We start from the raw sequence: 17648 nt of genomic DNA, 5'->3' as shown, positions 1-17648 counted from the left end.
AATGATTTGAACCAGTATATCTGCTAAATTTTACATTCATAGAAAAACATTGAAGCTGTTTCCTTTGCAACCATTGAATAAATCCTCGTGAATAAACAGCATTCTACTACTGAATTTTACATGTGACCCAATTTCCAATACGGAGCAATTCAAAAAAGTTGCAAAACGACGGAAAATTCCATTCATTATGCCTTGACGTTTGATTGAAGAGACGATTTTTGATTGGACTTCACAAGCTCCGACAAACAATTAGCAATTGCAACAATATGATGTATGTAACATACCTAACAATTATCTTTCAAGCAGATATGTGCTTCTGTGTATCGATTTTTGGCTCACTTTATTATATTTCATTTTTTGTAATTGTGGGATTTAAAAACACAATTTTACATGTTCTTGAATATAATTTGCGTGAACTGCGACGCTTCGATTATAGTGCACACAGAAAAAATTAATAAAATTAACACGCATGTAAATTCATGATGACATATAATGAACAACACTTGAAAAACATTTTTTGTGTGGAAAAATATTGAGAAATAAGTCGGTGAAGAAGTATTTTCGAGGACGCATTCAGTATTTCTGCGAAAAAGTATCAGAATTCAAAAAATCCAAGTTACATAGTAGTAGTAAAAGTTTTTCTAGATCCTTACGTTTTTATTTGATATTTTTTAATTTTTTTTATATTTATAGCGGTTGTTTAAAGTCAAAAGTCCGATTTTCACGAAAATAACCGCCATTTTATTGGGTATTTTATGTGTAAAAACTATGTGCAAAATTTAAAATAATTGGTGAAGTATCTTTTAAATGACTATGGACACGGATTTTTGAAACGTGCTTTCGAGAAAAACGTATTTCAAGAAGGTTTTTTCAAGTTTTCAAGTCAGTCGGAGCAGAACTCTAAATAAATTATTCATTTATTGAAAAAACATTCAACAATTTTTAATTGAAACGATGCTAAAAGTTAGCTGTGATATAGTTTGTCTGTGTGAAATTTGCTATCTAATTTATTACAATTATTGTTATAAATTTCTGCTTTCGGACCTCTGTAGTTATATCAAATTTAATAATAATTGTGATACAAACGTTTCAAAATCTGTTACGATTTTGTTCCCGTTAGAGTCTTTTTTGTTATGATTTATGTTATTTTAACAGCTTACTAGCCAAAAATATTTCAAAATTTATTACAAAATATTTCTGATATAAATTATTTCAGTTGTTATAATTCTGTTATACCCATCTGATCGGGTAGACCCATAACTTCCAGAGTTTTGTTTTGATAAGCTTGAAAATTGGACAAAATATTCTTGAAATATTTTACTTTGGGGAAATACTAAGAAAAAATAAATGATTTTTCAAAAGTTTTAGACCCTACCCGCTCCTTGATTGAAAACCATCATCGATGTAAAACTGAACAAAATAATATTGATTTTCAACTAAAAAGGCTGTAATTCTTAATCATTGCTAAAGTTTGCCATCAAAATGGATTGACAAGTAAAGAACTTCAAAATTTCTGCTCTGTTCTGTTTTCTGTTCATTTGCGTACTCCAAAAATGTTCATGAAAACAATAAAAATTCACAAAATATTTTTTTTCTTTGCTTCTTACAAAATGAAAAATAACATTTTTTCGAACTGTTTAAATAAACTAATGCTTCTTTCACAAATATCCACTCGACGGTTGTTAAGTAAACTGTTTTGCATTATCTCAAAAATGGTAGTTTTATTATGATAGTAGGGAGTGTGCCAAAAAGTATGTTTATGTTTCTGTTTCGTTTATTTTACCTTAGCCATATATTAATAAATAATTAGCAATTTTTCGATTTTCAAAATATGATTGAACATATTTAAGTGTATCCACACACAACTAAAATGAACACGTACATTTTTCAGCATACAGAATACAATGACAAGATTGATGCACTGAAAACGGTACAACCAAAAACCAAATTACATCGATTTGACACACACACAAGCGTTCGGTACGAAAATTTCGTTGAAGGATCCGATTTCGCCAAGATCCGAAAGAAAATCTGATCACAGCTAACTAAATTTAAATGTCAAAGTAGTAGCGTACATCAATCGAAACTCTTCGACAATACACGGGATTTGGCTAAACAATTTAAAACCAGTATCGGAATGATTCAGAGAATTAAAGTAAGGAACCCTCTGACAACACACGAAAAGTGAAATTTCAGGAGCACCAACTTCGATTTAGAACAAAAACTCGAAAACTGTACGATCGAATTTCGGACAACCATGACATCTTAATGGACGATGAAACTATAACCAAACCATAATGGAAGATTCAAGAACGCTTCAGTAACAGTTATATGTGTAATCGATTAATAAGGTCCTCAACGACGTGTAGTTTTCTGCGTTTGCGCTGAAAATTTTGGACAGAAAGTGGCAAGCTATTTGTACCGTTGGCTTATGGTCGTTTATTTTCTTCACAAAAAGTCAAATAACCGCTCAAGCTCACAATGAGAAAAGCTTGATAAATAGATTGCTGTCACTGCACGAGCAGCATAAGTATTTTTCTCTCTACTAAAAGCCGAATTTGACATAGGCATATAACGCTAACACAACTCTACAATGGCTTGAATTCAATAATATCCACTTCATTAGAAAAACCGTCATCCCACCAAACTGTCAGAGGCTCAGAGCAAAAGGAAAAAAATATAATAGCAATATTATATAGGATGTGAAATTATCTTTGTTTCCTACTAACTATTTTCTAGAACGAATGCGACCAGCTCGAAATGAATGTGCTAGTTTACTTAACATTTTCAGAGAAGACCAAGACTCAAATGCAATTTGTTTTTGAGCGGCGACTTCATCTACTACTAGAATACACTTTGGAATTATAAACGATCTCATATGATTAAGTTTACATTTCTTCAAATTGTAGTAAAGGTCAATCAAATCCCACTTCTGCACCCTGAAGCCCGCGGTTTAACTCCCCACCTATATATTCCACTGTTTTGGAAAATATTTATGGTAAGCTGACTTAAGTGATATTTGTCAAAATAGTACGTGAAATGATTGATTCGAATAAATTTGCTAATAAAGGGTGATTTTTTAAGAGCTTGAGAACTTTTTTAAACAATAAAACGCATAAAATTTGCAAAATCTCATCGGTTCTTTATTTTAAACGTTAGATTGGTACATGACATTTACTTTTTGAAGATAATTTCATTTAAATGTTGACCGCGGCTGCGTCTTAGGTGGTCCATTCGGAAAGTCCAATTTTGGGCAACTTTTTCGAGCATTTCGGCCGGAATAGCCCGAATTTCTTCGGAAATGTTGTCTTCCAAAGCTGGAATAGTTACTGGCTTATTTCTGTAGACTTTAGACTTGACGTAGCCCCACAAAAAATAGTCTAAAGGCGTCAAATCGCATGATCTTGGTGGCCAACTTACCGGTCCATTTCTTGAGATGAATTGTTCTCCGAAGTTTTCCCTCAAAATGGCCATAGAATCGCGAGCTGTGTGGCATGTAGCGCCATCTTGTTGAAACCACATGTCTACCAAGTTCAGTTCTTCCATTTTTGGCAACAAAAAGTTTGTTAGCATCGAACGATAGCGATCGCCATTCACTGTAACGTTGCGTCCAACAGCATCTTTGAAAAAATACGGTCCAATGATTCCACCAGCGTACAAACCACACCAAACAGTGCATTTTTCGGGATGCATGGGCAGTTCTTGAACGGCTTCTGGTTGCTCTTCACTCCAAATGCGGCAATTTTGCTTATTTACGTAGCCATTCAACCAGAAATGAGCCTCATCGCTGAACAAAATTTGTCGATAAAAAAGCGGATTTTCCGAATGGACCACCTAAGACGCAGCCGCGGTCAACATTTAAATGAAATTATCTTCAAAAAGTAAATGTCATGTACCAATCTAACGTTTAAAATAAAGAACCGATGAGATTTTGCAAATTTTATGCGTTTTATTGTTTAAAAAAGTTCTCAAGCTCTTAAAAAATCACCCTTTATAAACTTGATTTGAGTTTTCCCATAAATCAATTTACACAGGTGACAGCTTTATTGCAGAACATAGGTAATACAAGACAAATAATAGACAGCCACAGCAAATGAGCAAAAAGCTAAAACCAGAGTAAAATAAATGGTATTAATAATAATAATAATAATAAACATAATAATATATAAGAGACAAAATCTAAATACAACCTGAGGAGGTTTTGCTGGAAATCCATCTGATGAAATCAATACTATGCCGCGTTTCCCATGTCGCCATTCGAAACCGTGTCACACTCAATGTCAATCTGATTGTAGCGTTCCTTATTAAATGTATGGCAACATCACCTGCATCATTCCCAACTAAATACAGGGCTCTGCAGAGCGAAACGACATACGGGATGTGTGCATTAGGCTCAAATTGAAAAACACACCAAAATGAAATGCGGAAGAATTCCCACCATCCAGGCTAGTGTTTCGAAATTCTACGGAATTATTCTCGACGAATTGATGGGATAAGTTCCTTCCGAAAGGATGTAAATAAGGAAACGACAAGGGGGATGTTTAAAGACGGATGACTCATTGAAATTTCACCCATTACCGAAATAAAGGTTACGGTCCTAAGTTTTGTTACCATTTCTGAATCGTATTTTCTGACATTGTGAAATTATTTTTTGTCATTCGGTAAAGACGTTTGAGAAATTTTGTAAATTGTAGATGAGAATATTTTTGGAGCCTTAATCCATCCTGAATTCCTAATATAATAGAAATAAAATTTAAGGGGCCTGTGGCCCCTCCCGAAATCAGAATTAGAAACGAAGAAAAATTTTGAGAAATATTATGAGGCTGTTGATTCTGTAGATTACACCGTGTGATAAAGCAGGTCCGATCGGACAGAGAAAGTGCGCGATCATGCCTTAGTTAAGCAAGATTCTGCAGATGAGAAAGATATTCTACCGCTGGATCCCGCACATACTTATTTAGGGCTAGAAAGACGAACGTAAGTGCCCTTCGAGTACATGTTTGGCTGAATCCATCATTATACGCCAGAGAACAGAATGATTACCCGACAATAGACTAAAGTCAGCACATCTCTAAAGACCATCATAACAGCATTCCTTCCAATAGCTAGAACTTTTTTGAAACAGTTATCAGCTCAATGGCCAGCTCTTACAGGTTTTGTATCATTTGATGGATAATTTATCATCCGCCGCAAATGATTCAATCACTGTCCTGCAGTGGAATTGTCGAAGCATCATGCCAAAACTTGATTCATTTAAAGTTTTGTTGCATAGTCAAAAATGTGATGTATTTGCTTTGTGCGAAACATGGCTTACATCAAACATAGCCTTAAATTTTAATGACTTTAACATTATACGTCTCGACAGAGACTCCCCGTATGGTGGAGTGCTTTTAGGAATTAAGAAATGTTATTCCTTTTATAGATTAAACATTCCTTCGACTTCTAGTATAGAAGTTGTTGCTTGTCAAATAAACATTAAAGGAAAGGACATTTGCATTGCTTCGGTATATATTCCTCCAAGAGCTCAAGTTGGACAACGACAGCTTAATGAAATTGTCGAAGCCCTTCCTGCTCCACGTTTGATTTTAGGAGATTTCAATTCGCACGGAATGATGTGGGGTTCCGTTTACAATGATAGCAGATCATCTCTAATATATAATATTTGCGACAATTTTAGCATGACGGTACTAAATATGGGTAGCATGACACGGATCCCAAGACCTCCTGCACGTCCAAGTGCATTAGATTTATCTCTTTGTTCGACTTCAATTCGACTAGATTGCACCTGGAAAATATTTCCTGATTTACATGGTAGCGATCATTTACCAATCATCATCTCAATTAGCAGTAACAAAGGCATTGCTAATTCAGTTAATATTCCATATGATTTGACAAAAAATATTGACTGGATTAAATACCAAAGTAATATTTCAAGTGTCTTAACTTCAATGGAAGAGCTTCCCCCACTTGAAGAATATGACTTCCTCGTTTGTTCGATTCTGGAGGCCGCAGAACAAGCCCAAACCAAACGATTTCTTGGTCCATCGTCTAACAGAAGACCTCCAAATCCTTGGTGGGACAAAGAGTGCTCAGATGCTAAACACGCGAAACAAAATGCTTTCAAGACGTTTTTAAAACGAGGAGGAGGAACTCCTCAGAATTTTGAAAAATTCTTGGTTTTAGAAACCAAGTACAAGAACATACTTCGGGTTAAGAAATGCAGCTATTGGAGACATTTTGTGGAAGGTTTGTCAAGAGAAACCTCAATGAGCACTCTTTGGAATACGGCCAGACGAATGAGGAATCGTAACGTAGGAAATGAGAGTGAGGAGTACTCGAATCGATGGATATTTGATTTTGCGAGGAAAGTTTGTCCAGATTCCGTTCCTACGCATAGCATTGTTAGGGAGTCTTCTTCAAATGATGATTCCATTGATAGCCCCTTTTCAATGATGGAATTTTCCATAGCACTCATGTCTTGTAACAATAACGCTCCTGGATTGGACAGAATTAAATTCAACTTGGTGAAGAATCTGCCCGACCTCGCAAAAAGACGTTTGTTGGAATTGTTCAACAAGTTTCTTGAGCAAAATATTGTTCCACCTGACTGGAGACAAGTGAAAGTTATCGCCATTCAAAAGCCGGGGAAACCAGCTTCCAATCACAACTCATATAGACCCATTGCGATGTTGTCCTGCATCAGAAAATTGTTCGAAAAAATTATTCTACGACGTCTCGACACTTGGGTCGAGACGAACGGTTTGTTGTCAGATACTCAGTTTGGCTTCCGTAGAAATAAAGGGACGAATGATTGCCTTGCATTACTTTCGTCTGACATCCAAATTGCCTTCGCTCAAAAGCAACAAATGGCATCTGTATTTTTAGACATTAAAGGAGCATTTGATTCAGTTTCCATTGATGTTCTTTCAGACAAGCTCCACCAACATGGACTCCCAGCGGTTATAAATAATTATTTGCACAACCTTTTGTCAGAGAAACGCATGCATTTTTCACATGGCGATTTGGCAACAATCAGAATTAGCTACATGGGTCTCCCGCAAGGCTCATGCCTCAGTCCGCTCCTCTATAATTTTTACGTGAATGACATTGACAGCTGTCTAGTAACCCCATGTACACTAAGACAATTGGCAGATGATGGCGTGGTTTCAGTTACTGGATCCAAAGCTATTGATCTGCAAAAACCATTGCAAGATACCTTAGATAAATTGTCCGTTTGGGCTGTTCATCTTGGTATCGAATTCTCTGCGGAGAAAACAGAGCTGGTCGTCTTTTCAAAAAAGCATGATCCCGCGCAACTTCAGCTTCATATGATGGGAAGAATAATCGAACAGGTTTTGACTTTCAAATACCTCGGGGTGTGGTTTGATTCCAAATGCACGTGGGGAGGACACATTAGGTATCTGATAACGAAATGCCAACAAAGAGTAAATTTTCTTCGAACAATAACAGGGTCTTGGTGGGGTGCTCATCCGCAAGATCTAATAAAATTGTATCAGACAACGATACTTTCAGTGATGGAATATGGATGCGTTTGTTTTCGTTCCGCTGCAAATTCTCATATTATCAAACTTGAGCGAATTCAGTACCGTTGTTTGCGAATTGCTTTAGGCTGCATGCATTCGACACATACAATGAGTCTTGAAGTTCTGGCGGGAGTTCTTCCATTAAAAGATCGATTTTGGGAGCTTTCATCACGCCTGCTAATAAGATGTGATGTGCTGAATCCCATGGTAATTAATAATTTCGAACGACTAGTCGAGCTTCGATCTCAAACAAAATTCATGACAGTATATTTTAACCATATGTCACAGGAAATCAACCCTTCAAGATATATTCCTATCCGTGTCAGCCTCCTAAATGTACCTGACTCAACTTTATTTTTCGACACATCCATGCAGCGCGAAGTGCGTGGAATCCCGGACCACCTACGCTCTATGGAAATCCCAAAAATATTTTCAAGTAAGTTCAGGCATATTAACTCTGAGAAAATGTTTTACACGGACGGATCGCGAATGGAAGAAGCGACAGGGTTTGGTATGTTCAACAATAATGTTTCGGCCTCATTCAAGCTTCAAGAACCTGCATCTGTTTATATAGCAGAGTTAGCAGCAGTTCATTATAGCTTGAATGTAATCGTCACATTATCTCCAAACCATTATTTCCTCTTCACAGATAGTCTGAGTGCAATTGAAGCCATTCGCTCAAACGCTGCTGGCAAAAATGAACCGTTTTTCTTGGGTAAAATAAAACAGTGTCTGAACGACATATTGAATAATAATTATCTAATCACAATAGTTTGGGTTCCGGCTCATTGCTCCATTCCAGGCAATGAAAGAGCCGATATTTTAGCCAAACGTGGTGCTATTGAGGGTGAAATTTATGAGAGACCGATTGCTTTCAACGAATTCTATAGCGCGTCTCGCCAAAGAACACTTGCCAGCTGGCAAGCTTCTTGGGATAAAGATGATCTGGGTCGGTGGATGCACTCAATTATTCCTAAAATATCGACAAAGGCATGGTTCAGGGGACTGGATGTGAGTAGAGATTTCATTCGTGTGATGTCCAGACTCATGTCCAATCACTACACGTTAGATGCACATCTCCTTCGAATTGGACTTTCCGAGACTAATCATTGTGCTTGCGGCGAAGGTTACCGCGATATTGACCATGTTGTTTGGACATGCGTGGAGTTTCGTGATGTCAGATCTCAACTAATAAATTCCTTGCGTACCCAAGGTAGACTATCCAATGTCCCAGTTCGCGACATTCTTGCTTGTCGTGACCTTCCATACATGAAACTTCTTTATCATTTCATTAAATCCATTGGAGTTCCAATTTAAATTTTATTTTATGTTAAACTGTTTTCTCTTCCATGAGTTCAACCAATAGCCAACTATAGGATATTGAATATAAGTGGTGAACTGATACAAACAATCCTGAAATAGTTATAAGATCATGTACAAAATAAATGTATTTTATTTAATGTAATTTAAAATAGCAACTCGCTTGATAAAAACAGTGTTTAGATTAACTAATGAGTACCAACATACTAATATGATATTCGAAATGTATTAGGTTTAAACTACTATGTATTGTGGATGCCACGGCGAAGAAAAACTTATGTATATTGCCTATGAAATAAACGTATTTATGAAAAAAAAAAAAAAAAAATAAAGTCAGCACGAGTGCCTCGAATGCCGTCTCAATGGAAGATCACAATGTCGGTTTACTGGGAACGGCATAGTATACTTTTTGAGGACTTCCTCAAATCAGAAAAAAGCCAGTATTAGCGTGCATTAATGAAGCGATTGAAGACCGAAATCACTGTGAAATGTCCTTACATGAAGCACATGAGCATCGCAACCATGGTTAAATTCAATTACTTGGGCATCACCCTCGTTCACCTGATTTGGCTTCCTCGTACTGTTTGTTTCATTTGATTAGTGACTTTAACCGCTTCTGGTCATTCGCCCTTTCCTCGTACTATTATCTGTGCTCAAACGTTAATTTATCTCTGAGAAATTTATGTGAATTTCGTTTTGGAATTTCAGACCACTATTTTCGAAACCTGAATCCGACACCAGTATATCCAAGGCAGTGGCGTTCCGAGGAAATTTGGCGCCTAGGGCAATATAAGAATTTCGTTTCGGGAGGGGCTTTCAATAAGAAATAATGCATATAACTGATGATTCTTGTGCCTTTAGTATTTTTTGTTTTGTATTTTTTTTTAAAGGGTGAGTTCAAGTAGTTAGCAATTAGCAATTTAAGTAAATATGTACTCACATATTTTGGATTGGACAATGAGGGATTGAAATTGTGTCAAAGGGAAGGGATCAATTTTTTACATTTCTTTTATCATATAGTCCCATATCTCGGGTTCGACTTCTGGCTGACTTTCTGGCCGGAAAAACTGAGTGATGAGTATTAAAACCTTTAATTTCAAGGGTGTGTTCGCATAAGCCATGATGTAAAAAGGAACAAATATTTTGGTACTATTCAGTTGATTATTTCTCGAACAGATGCCATTTTAGCGAATTTTTATTTAAATGAAGTGTCCCGGGTTGGCGGTTCAATGCATAGGACGCTGGTCTTACAAGCCAGTTGTCGTATGTTCGAGCCCCGACCTGGAACGATTCTTAGTGTCAGTAGGATCCATAGTACTAGCCATGCAATGATTCTGTACACTAAGAATCGGCTGCGAAGTCTGTTAAAACAGAACGGCCAAATTCTACAAAAGGAATGCAATGCCAGGACTTTGCTTTGCTTAGCCTTATAATCCAATATGATCCTATTGAATTTCATCGAGTCAACTACCGTATCTGGATCAGAGAATATATTTAAAAATTTTACTTTGCATCTCTGATTTGGACAGTATAACAATTTAAATTCGTCATTTGGAGTGACGAGTGACAACAGAAAAATCTTCTTAGTAGCGGTCAAAAACTCCAAAATGGAATCCAAATAAATTTATCAGGGATGAATAGGACGATTTGCAGTAGCGGTCAGAACTCCAAAATGAAGCTCACATTATGCTCTTGTGTATCTGTGCATTGTCTCGAAAAATCGATTTTCAATCGCTCCAATAATGCACACTTATACTTGCTTTCGGAGGTGTTTTTCTTTTTTCGTGGTTGTCCACGAAAAGTGTACCGAGGCAAACCCAAAGAACAGACTTCATAACCATTCCGCCCAATTAGCCTTCTTAGGCCCCTTCGGAGCACTCGTACCGATTTCTGTCTGTTGTCTGTTAATCATTCTGTTCTCTGGCGTATAATAATGGATCTAGACTTCCTCAACAGTAACCAACCGACACCATCATCATCAGCAAGGGCAAAAATGTTTCCGAAGTGTGCTCGCGTTCATCTTTTTAATCCTGAGTATACAAGTGCGGCGTTCAGCGGCAGGGCATCTTTTTCATTCGCAGAATCTTGCTAAAACTCATAGTTTTAGACTCCAAGTTTTCTTCAAAGAATGTTTGCTTAGTACTAATCCTCATCGCACTTCTGGTCAACCAGTACCATTTCCTTTAATTTTGACATTGATTGTAATCACTGGGAAAACCGACTTTTAAACTTCAAAAAAAAATTCGATTGCGAAAAGAAGCGGGTTATTTAGAACTGGTTGGTAAAATCTTCTAATTAGCAGATCTTGTTAGCTGATGGTCAAGAGATTCACTTCTGTTCATGATTCCGGAGATAGTGGTTAAAAATCCCAAAATGGAAATTGCTTTACTTTGATGTCGGGAGGGGCCAGGGCCCCTTGACCCCCCCCCCCCTCAGGGTACGTGCCTGCCTAGAGTGCCTATAACCAGTGATGACTTCTCATCCGTAATGTTGGCAACAATTCAAAACATTTTATCCGAAATGTTGGCAGTGTCGTTAGCATTACATTATAATTGACAGATCGTTTGCTCATTTGGAACTGGAAGCTGTCATTCCAAACGAACAGCTGTCGTCACTCTGGTTATAGGCACTCTAGCCGACCCCATCGTTGGTTTAGAGAGCAAAAAAAAAGCTAAACTCTATCTCCGGTAAGATGACGTGGACGGACGATAAAAAAAAGGTTGGTTAGCGGTCCCCCTTAAAACATTGCGCCCTTTGCTCCCCTTCCGCTAGATTCGCCACTGAGCCAAATAAATTTGTATGATTATCTACTAATATGATCCAAAAATTTAGAAGATGTTATCCGTTCTTCACGAACCGACTGTGCTACTCTATGCAATGAATTGTCGTCATTTAAAGTTGGAATGTAAATGATCTCAGAATATATGGTATCATCACAAGTCTTGTTGATGGTTGTGCTATGTTAAGAAATATAATACAACAACCTTCTCTAGGGCACAATCACAAATATTATTTGAATACTCCATAATGACAGTTCCAGTCAAAAAGTTTGAAGTGTCTGTTAAAGACTCCGATAAAAGGCACACCGAGAATTAGGTACATAAGTAATCTTCAGTAAGATTATTTTTTTATCTGAGGGCCCCTCCCGAAACGAAATCCTCAGTACGGGCCTGCTTGGGAAGTATATCAATACTTTATTAGAATTTTCCTGCATCATTTTTATTATCAGTGAGTAAAAAAGTGCCAAATTTTGGTGTTCGTGGTTTATTAACGATCCCTAACTGATACTTAATTTTATCCAAATCAGCATTCCGGTTCCAGACTTACAGGAGGATGAGTGATAAAAATTGCAAGTGATAACGCAAAAAAGCTACGAAATTTTATAAACTGACCTTAAAACTATTCAAATTAGCAAGTTTGTTAGTTAATGTTCAAACAAATATACTACGGCTATTCCGGCTCTCGGTTACCGATATAGCAAGCACCGGAAGTAGAAAACAGATACTATGGGATTGAACTCACACCAAAATATTAGAGAAAACTGACATGATTGTCACAAAATAACAATCAATTGAAAAGTCTTATGATTACACCAGCTGCTACCGAATTTTTTTAGAATCGAACTTCCGGTTCCAGACCTACGGAGATATACGATTAAAATTTCAAACCGTCACATAAGTAAGTAAGTAAGTAAGAAAAAAATCTTCTAAATTGTCTGAAAATTTCTTTTATGTAATGGCTGAATAATTTTTTTTTCATGATTCCGAATTCTGAAAACACCGAAAGTATTAGTCAAAAGACTCCAAAATGAAAATTACTAAGAATTCTATTATAATGAGAAAGGTACACAACTAGGTGGATAAACACAGGTTTTTCGCCTTGTTCCATACATCCCTAGGATAGATCAATGTCGGAGAAGTTTTACGAATCAGGACCACTTTTACAGAAGGGCAGTAGGAACAAGCAAATAAATCTTGCCCCCGGGCCCAAAAAAACGTAAAAGAGACGCTGGAAGGTATGCCTATTCGAGTCTTCGAAAATTCTTCGCTCTGTAATAATCAGTCTTCAAGATATTCTGATTAAAATGAAAATTTTTCGTTTTTCTTTTCCAGTGTTTCAAATTTTCGGTCATCTTCCCGGCTTCCCTGAATATTTCGTTTCGTTAAATATCCTGCCCTTAGATTGAGATAATTGCAGTTTACCAATAAAATACAACAAACTTTCATGTAGAAACTGTCATTTCACTATGTTGAGAACATAATTTCCTCGAGTAAGTAGTTCAGTAAGGCTACACTCAAATCAGGAAACTTCGAATCAATGCAAAGCAAACAATGCCATAACGTTAACGAATCTTCTCACGTTTCAGTAGTTCCAAATAAAAACCGTTTAGCCGCTTGAGCCAATCGACTTTTTTCGCACCCTTATTATGATGGTGATACCGACTAACAAATGGCAAGATAAAGACAGCAACAATGCCGACAATGAGTATGAAAAGCGCCTTGGTTGCCATTCGAAATGGAATCGCAGGCCCCCATGGTAGTTGACCATCAAAGATATCATGGTGCATGCCATGGAATTGAAGAAAGAAACGATTTATAATTTATTCTGTATCAAGGAAAAAGTAGTGCTATAAGCTTACCATGTTTGGTTGATGGCCAAATGGGTTGGGTTCTATTTAAACCCGCAATGTCACGCCATACAAGAACAATGGGTCGTAACGGTGTTTGAACACGTTCTCCTTTTCCAGATAACTTAACGGCAATGGCTTACCGAATGAGTCGCAATCGCCAAAAACGACTCATTTAATCATAATTAAACAACTGTCTTATATACTGGGCTTAAGGGTCAGAAACATGCCGGTACGCATACTGGTTCTTTTATCAACTGTTTGCACATCAATCACTACCTGATATGCAAACTAATCGACAAATACAACGCAAATCAATCAACGTCGCAATGCTTACAGAATCATAATTCGGCTCTGATTTTATGTATTACGAAGTTATTACCATATATTAGACATAACACATTTTTGTGATTTGGCATTTTATATTCTATAAGAAAAAAGAACACCCTACATTAGCTCCAAGTTCCACAAAAACCATAAATTACTTACCACAAAAATCCAACCATCCTTCTACTCTGCTGGGATAGTTGATGTTGTTGAATTTATTCGGCACCCGTCTTCGCATCATTTTGACGACTGGTGAACTTTCTTCGAAATAAATAATGACGAGTGTTGTATTTGCTTTGTGTATCGTGTCCTTCTCTTCGCACTTCTTTCTTTCACTTCTGCTTCATCTATAAGCTTAACTTTCTATATTTTTCTACCTGTATTTAATTTAACTGAATTTCTGTTTCATAAGCAAAAAAATTAACACATTTTCAAAACTGAACACTGTCTCAGTCACCTTCGCCGCGATAACTCCATTCCTCAGCTACAATGTTGTTGTTGTTCTTCTTCTTCTTCTTCTCAACCACTAGCAGACAACAGCCGTTCCACCAATATCATTCCGGCTTAATTTGGCCGACGGAGGTGACAGCATTCGACCGTATGACCAAACATAGGAACACTTCGTCACAGCATAAATCTTATAACCACTACCAAAAACAGTGCTGCTACCGAATGCTATTTACTTCACTGCCTTAGTGCTTCCCGCGAATGTGATCGATCAATGACACACTTTCCACTTCACTTCTTCTCCTATTGACCTTTACGCACGCATACTCCATTAATATTTCTTACTTTTCATGGAAATTTCACTTTCGATTTTCGTTTTATTGCTTCTTCTCGTATTGGTGTTTTATTTCTGTATTATAACACGCAAATGTGTTTCCACTATCTTAAGATTCGTATCGCTTTTTTTTTCTTCTATCTTTTCGTATTTTCTTCTGCAGCTTAGCCACATCAAATGCGCCCACACGCTAAAAACGGTCTCAAAACAAACAAAAAATCAATAATCTCTCGCCACAGTTGGCTGATAAGCTCAGCTTCCTCACGGATGTTCATAGAAGCCCGCGGAAGTCACTTGGCCACGTCCGCCGTTAGTGTGACAGTGTGACGGATCTGTGATGAAAGATTCCCTGCCATTCAAACTGAGGGAACTACATGAAAGTCGGCTGGTTTCGTGTATGGGATGCTGTCGAGTGTTGGGAGTGGAAGATAATCAATATCGACGGTGGAATTCGCTCAGGCAGGCAGACGGTGATGAATCATTCATTTCCTTCGGCGTGGTAGACCAAACCTGTATTCCAGTGCTGGTTGCCGGAGCACTAGCGATGCAGCGAGTAACGTCATAAAATTCCTAATCACCAACTGCTCCGTTGTTGTTGTCATTCAGGACGCTGAGGGTAAGTGAGACATGAATAAATTAAATCAGTGATAATTGTCCGAGATTTATGGAACTGATTCATCTAGATATGGGTCTAGGAGAAAGTTCGTCAATGAAATTGGAAAGATTTAAATAACAGTGGAAAAAAAATTATCTTTAAAACAAACACTAAAACTACTAAATCAAACATTAATTTTCTTATTAAATGAAGCAAAGCCGCAAACTTTTTGTTTTAGAAAAATTTAAATTTTTGACGAAATGTGATTGAGGTCTACTAATGATAAAATAATATAGTCAAACAAATAAAACCCTTGTTTCTATTGAAAGAAACTGAACCTAGTTTTGTTTCGTGACTGATTAAATTAGTGAAAAAACAAATTTTGTGTAGAAGTAATTTATTTGGACTACAAATATTTCACTCATTCGAAATTTATGAGAAATAACCGGTAACATCGTCGGAAACGAACAAATCGCAACCATAAACGAAATTCCCTAAATAAGTTTTAAAAAGAATGACGTCCAGACAAAAATATAGTTCAATCTAAATTGCTAGCCAAAAACGTCACATGCAACGAGAAAGAAAGAATTAAATAATATATAAAAGAAGAATTCATTTTTGCGCTTCGGTGGTAAGATGCACATAAATCGAGCGTTGTATTTCACACAAATTTATATTCAAGTGTGTGATTTGAAAATTACATGGCTTGAAATCGAATGAAATAAAAAACAAAAAAAATCGATAGTAACAATAATAATTCTTGTAAAATTCAGTATTTTTATGATTTACGTTTTTATGATTTGAGTCATATGCGGACTCATGTCATATGTAAATTTCATAATTTTTTACTGTGTACAAGTGGAATATTGCGTCATTTGACAAGTTGTTATCAATTATGTCGTTTGTCGAATCATGCCACCTGTAAAATTCATAATTTTTACTGTGTCGTTTTGTGACATCTTAAGAAGGGGCGGTCTGTTTGGCATAGGATCATTCGGCATAATACCGTTTGGCATAACGCCGTTTGGTATAAAGTCATTTGGCATAATAGTTATTTGACATGACGATTATGTTGGCATATTGGTCATTTGGTATAATGCCATTTGTCATAAAAATTATTGGATTTAATCTAACGTGAATTTTTGTTTGTGTTTCGATTCAATTATGTTTTGCAAGGAAAACTCGAACGAAACATGTGAATTTTTATTCGATGCAAATATTTCTATGATATTTAGTAGTAAATATCACATAATCATTTTATACAAGCAACTCACTAAGTGCTAGTACAATATTCTGTTCGTCATAGATGACTCCGATCGAGACTGCTGGGGGTGACAGCTCCTCCGTAGAAATCACCTCTATCTAGTGGCGGGCGTTTGCCAAGATTACTCAAAGCTAGGTGCCATAACTCAGTTAAGTCCGAACGAGCGACAGCGAGGTCGGACAGTAGGTAATCAAAAACGATGTGGTGTAATCACATTATCACCTTTCAAAATATCAGTAAATTAGAACAAATTGTATTAAGCAGCATGTTCATCTGTTATGTCAAACAACAATCGCAGTACCAAAGATTTGTGAATTTTATGCCAAATGACTGTTATGATAAATGACCATTATGCCAAATAACCATTTGCCAAATAACCATTATGTCAAATGGCTTTATGTCAAACGGCGTTTTGCCAAACGACCTTATGCCAAACAGGGTAGCCTCCTCGAAGGGATCATTTGTAGTCAGCGATGGTGAAACCCATTTACTATAAACGAAAATTATCTGATAGTGTAGCTTTAGGCTTTTAAAACCAATCGATGTCATCTCAAGTGAGATGACACAATCTAAGCACGTACTTAATCTACCTAGCAGTGAAATGAAATCTTCTGTTATCCTTCTGCATTTTGAATTTCTAGAAACCTTGTAAAAGAACGTACAGATTCGGAAAATAATCATACGGTTTTTGGAAATAACACGAATTTGTTTACATGGTTTTTGCTTATTAATAATAAAACATTAACATTATACATTATTAAAAAACAAACAAATATTCAATAATTATATTTCGAAAATGTAGGAATATTGTGAAAAATTTTAGGCAGCGTATAACAAGTTTATAAAAGTTTTGTATTTTCGTTCTAAATGTCGGTTTAAAATTTCAAACATATCTCACCCTGTTGTTCCGAAACCGGAAGTGAGAGTGAAATCAGTTCGTTTGGCCAGCAACTAGTATAACCTATAAATTGACACAGTTCTGGGCCAATTTTAGATGCATTTTTACGTTTTTTTGCGTTATCGCTCTATATGACAGGTGGCAATATCATATACACTATCATGTATTTCTAGAGCCGGAAGCCAGATCTGGATGAATTTATACATCAACTTATAGAAACATTATCATTTAAATCTGAGTTTGCGAAAATCGGCATGGCCGTTTCTGAGAAATTGGAGTGATTTCCGGTTTA

The 17648-nt window shown here is 36.6% G+C and overlaps 1 protein-coding gene across 3 annotated transcripts in view; it reads right to left on the bottom strand.

Annotated features, from left to right (window-relative positions):
• Positions 1–17648, bottom strand: part of LOC131436857 (ras GTPase-activating protein raskol) — a 352339-nt gene that overhangs the window by 330005 nt on the left and 4686 nt on the right. For all 3 annotated transcript variants that reach the window (XM_058605803.1, XM_058605805.1, XM_058605804.1), the window contains exon 2: positions 13981–15209. In XM_058605803.1, coding sequence (XP_058461786.1) covers positions 13981–14059 — 79 coding nt within the window. In that variant the 5' untranslated portion in view covers positions 14060–15209. The remainder of the gene's footprint in view (positions 1–13980; positions 15210–17648) is intronic.

The sequence above is a fragment of the Malaya genurostris genome, chromosome 3 (genome assembly GCF_030247185.1).
Source record: "Malaya genurostris strain Urasoe2022 chromosome 3, Malgen_1.1, whole genome shotgun sequence".
Lineage (NCBI taxonomy): Eukaryota > Metazoa > Arthropoda > Insecta > Diptera > Culicidae > Malaya > Malaya genurostris.
Note: the sequence above shows the minus strand (reverse complement) of the source record. Positions and strands in the feature narration are given on the sequence as shown.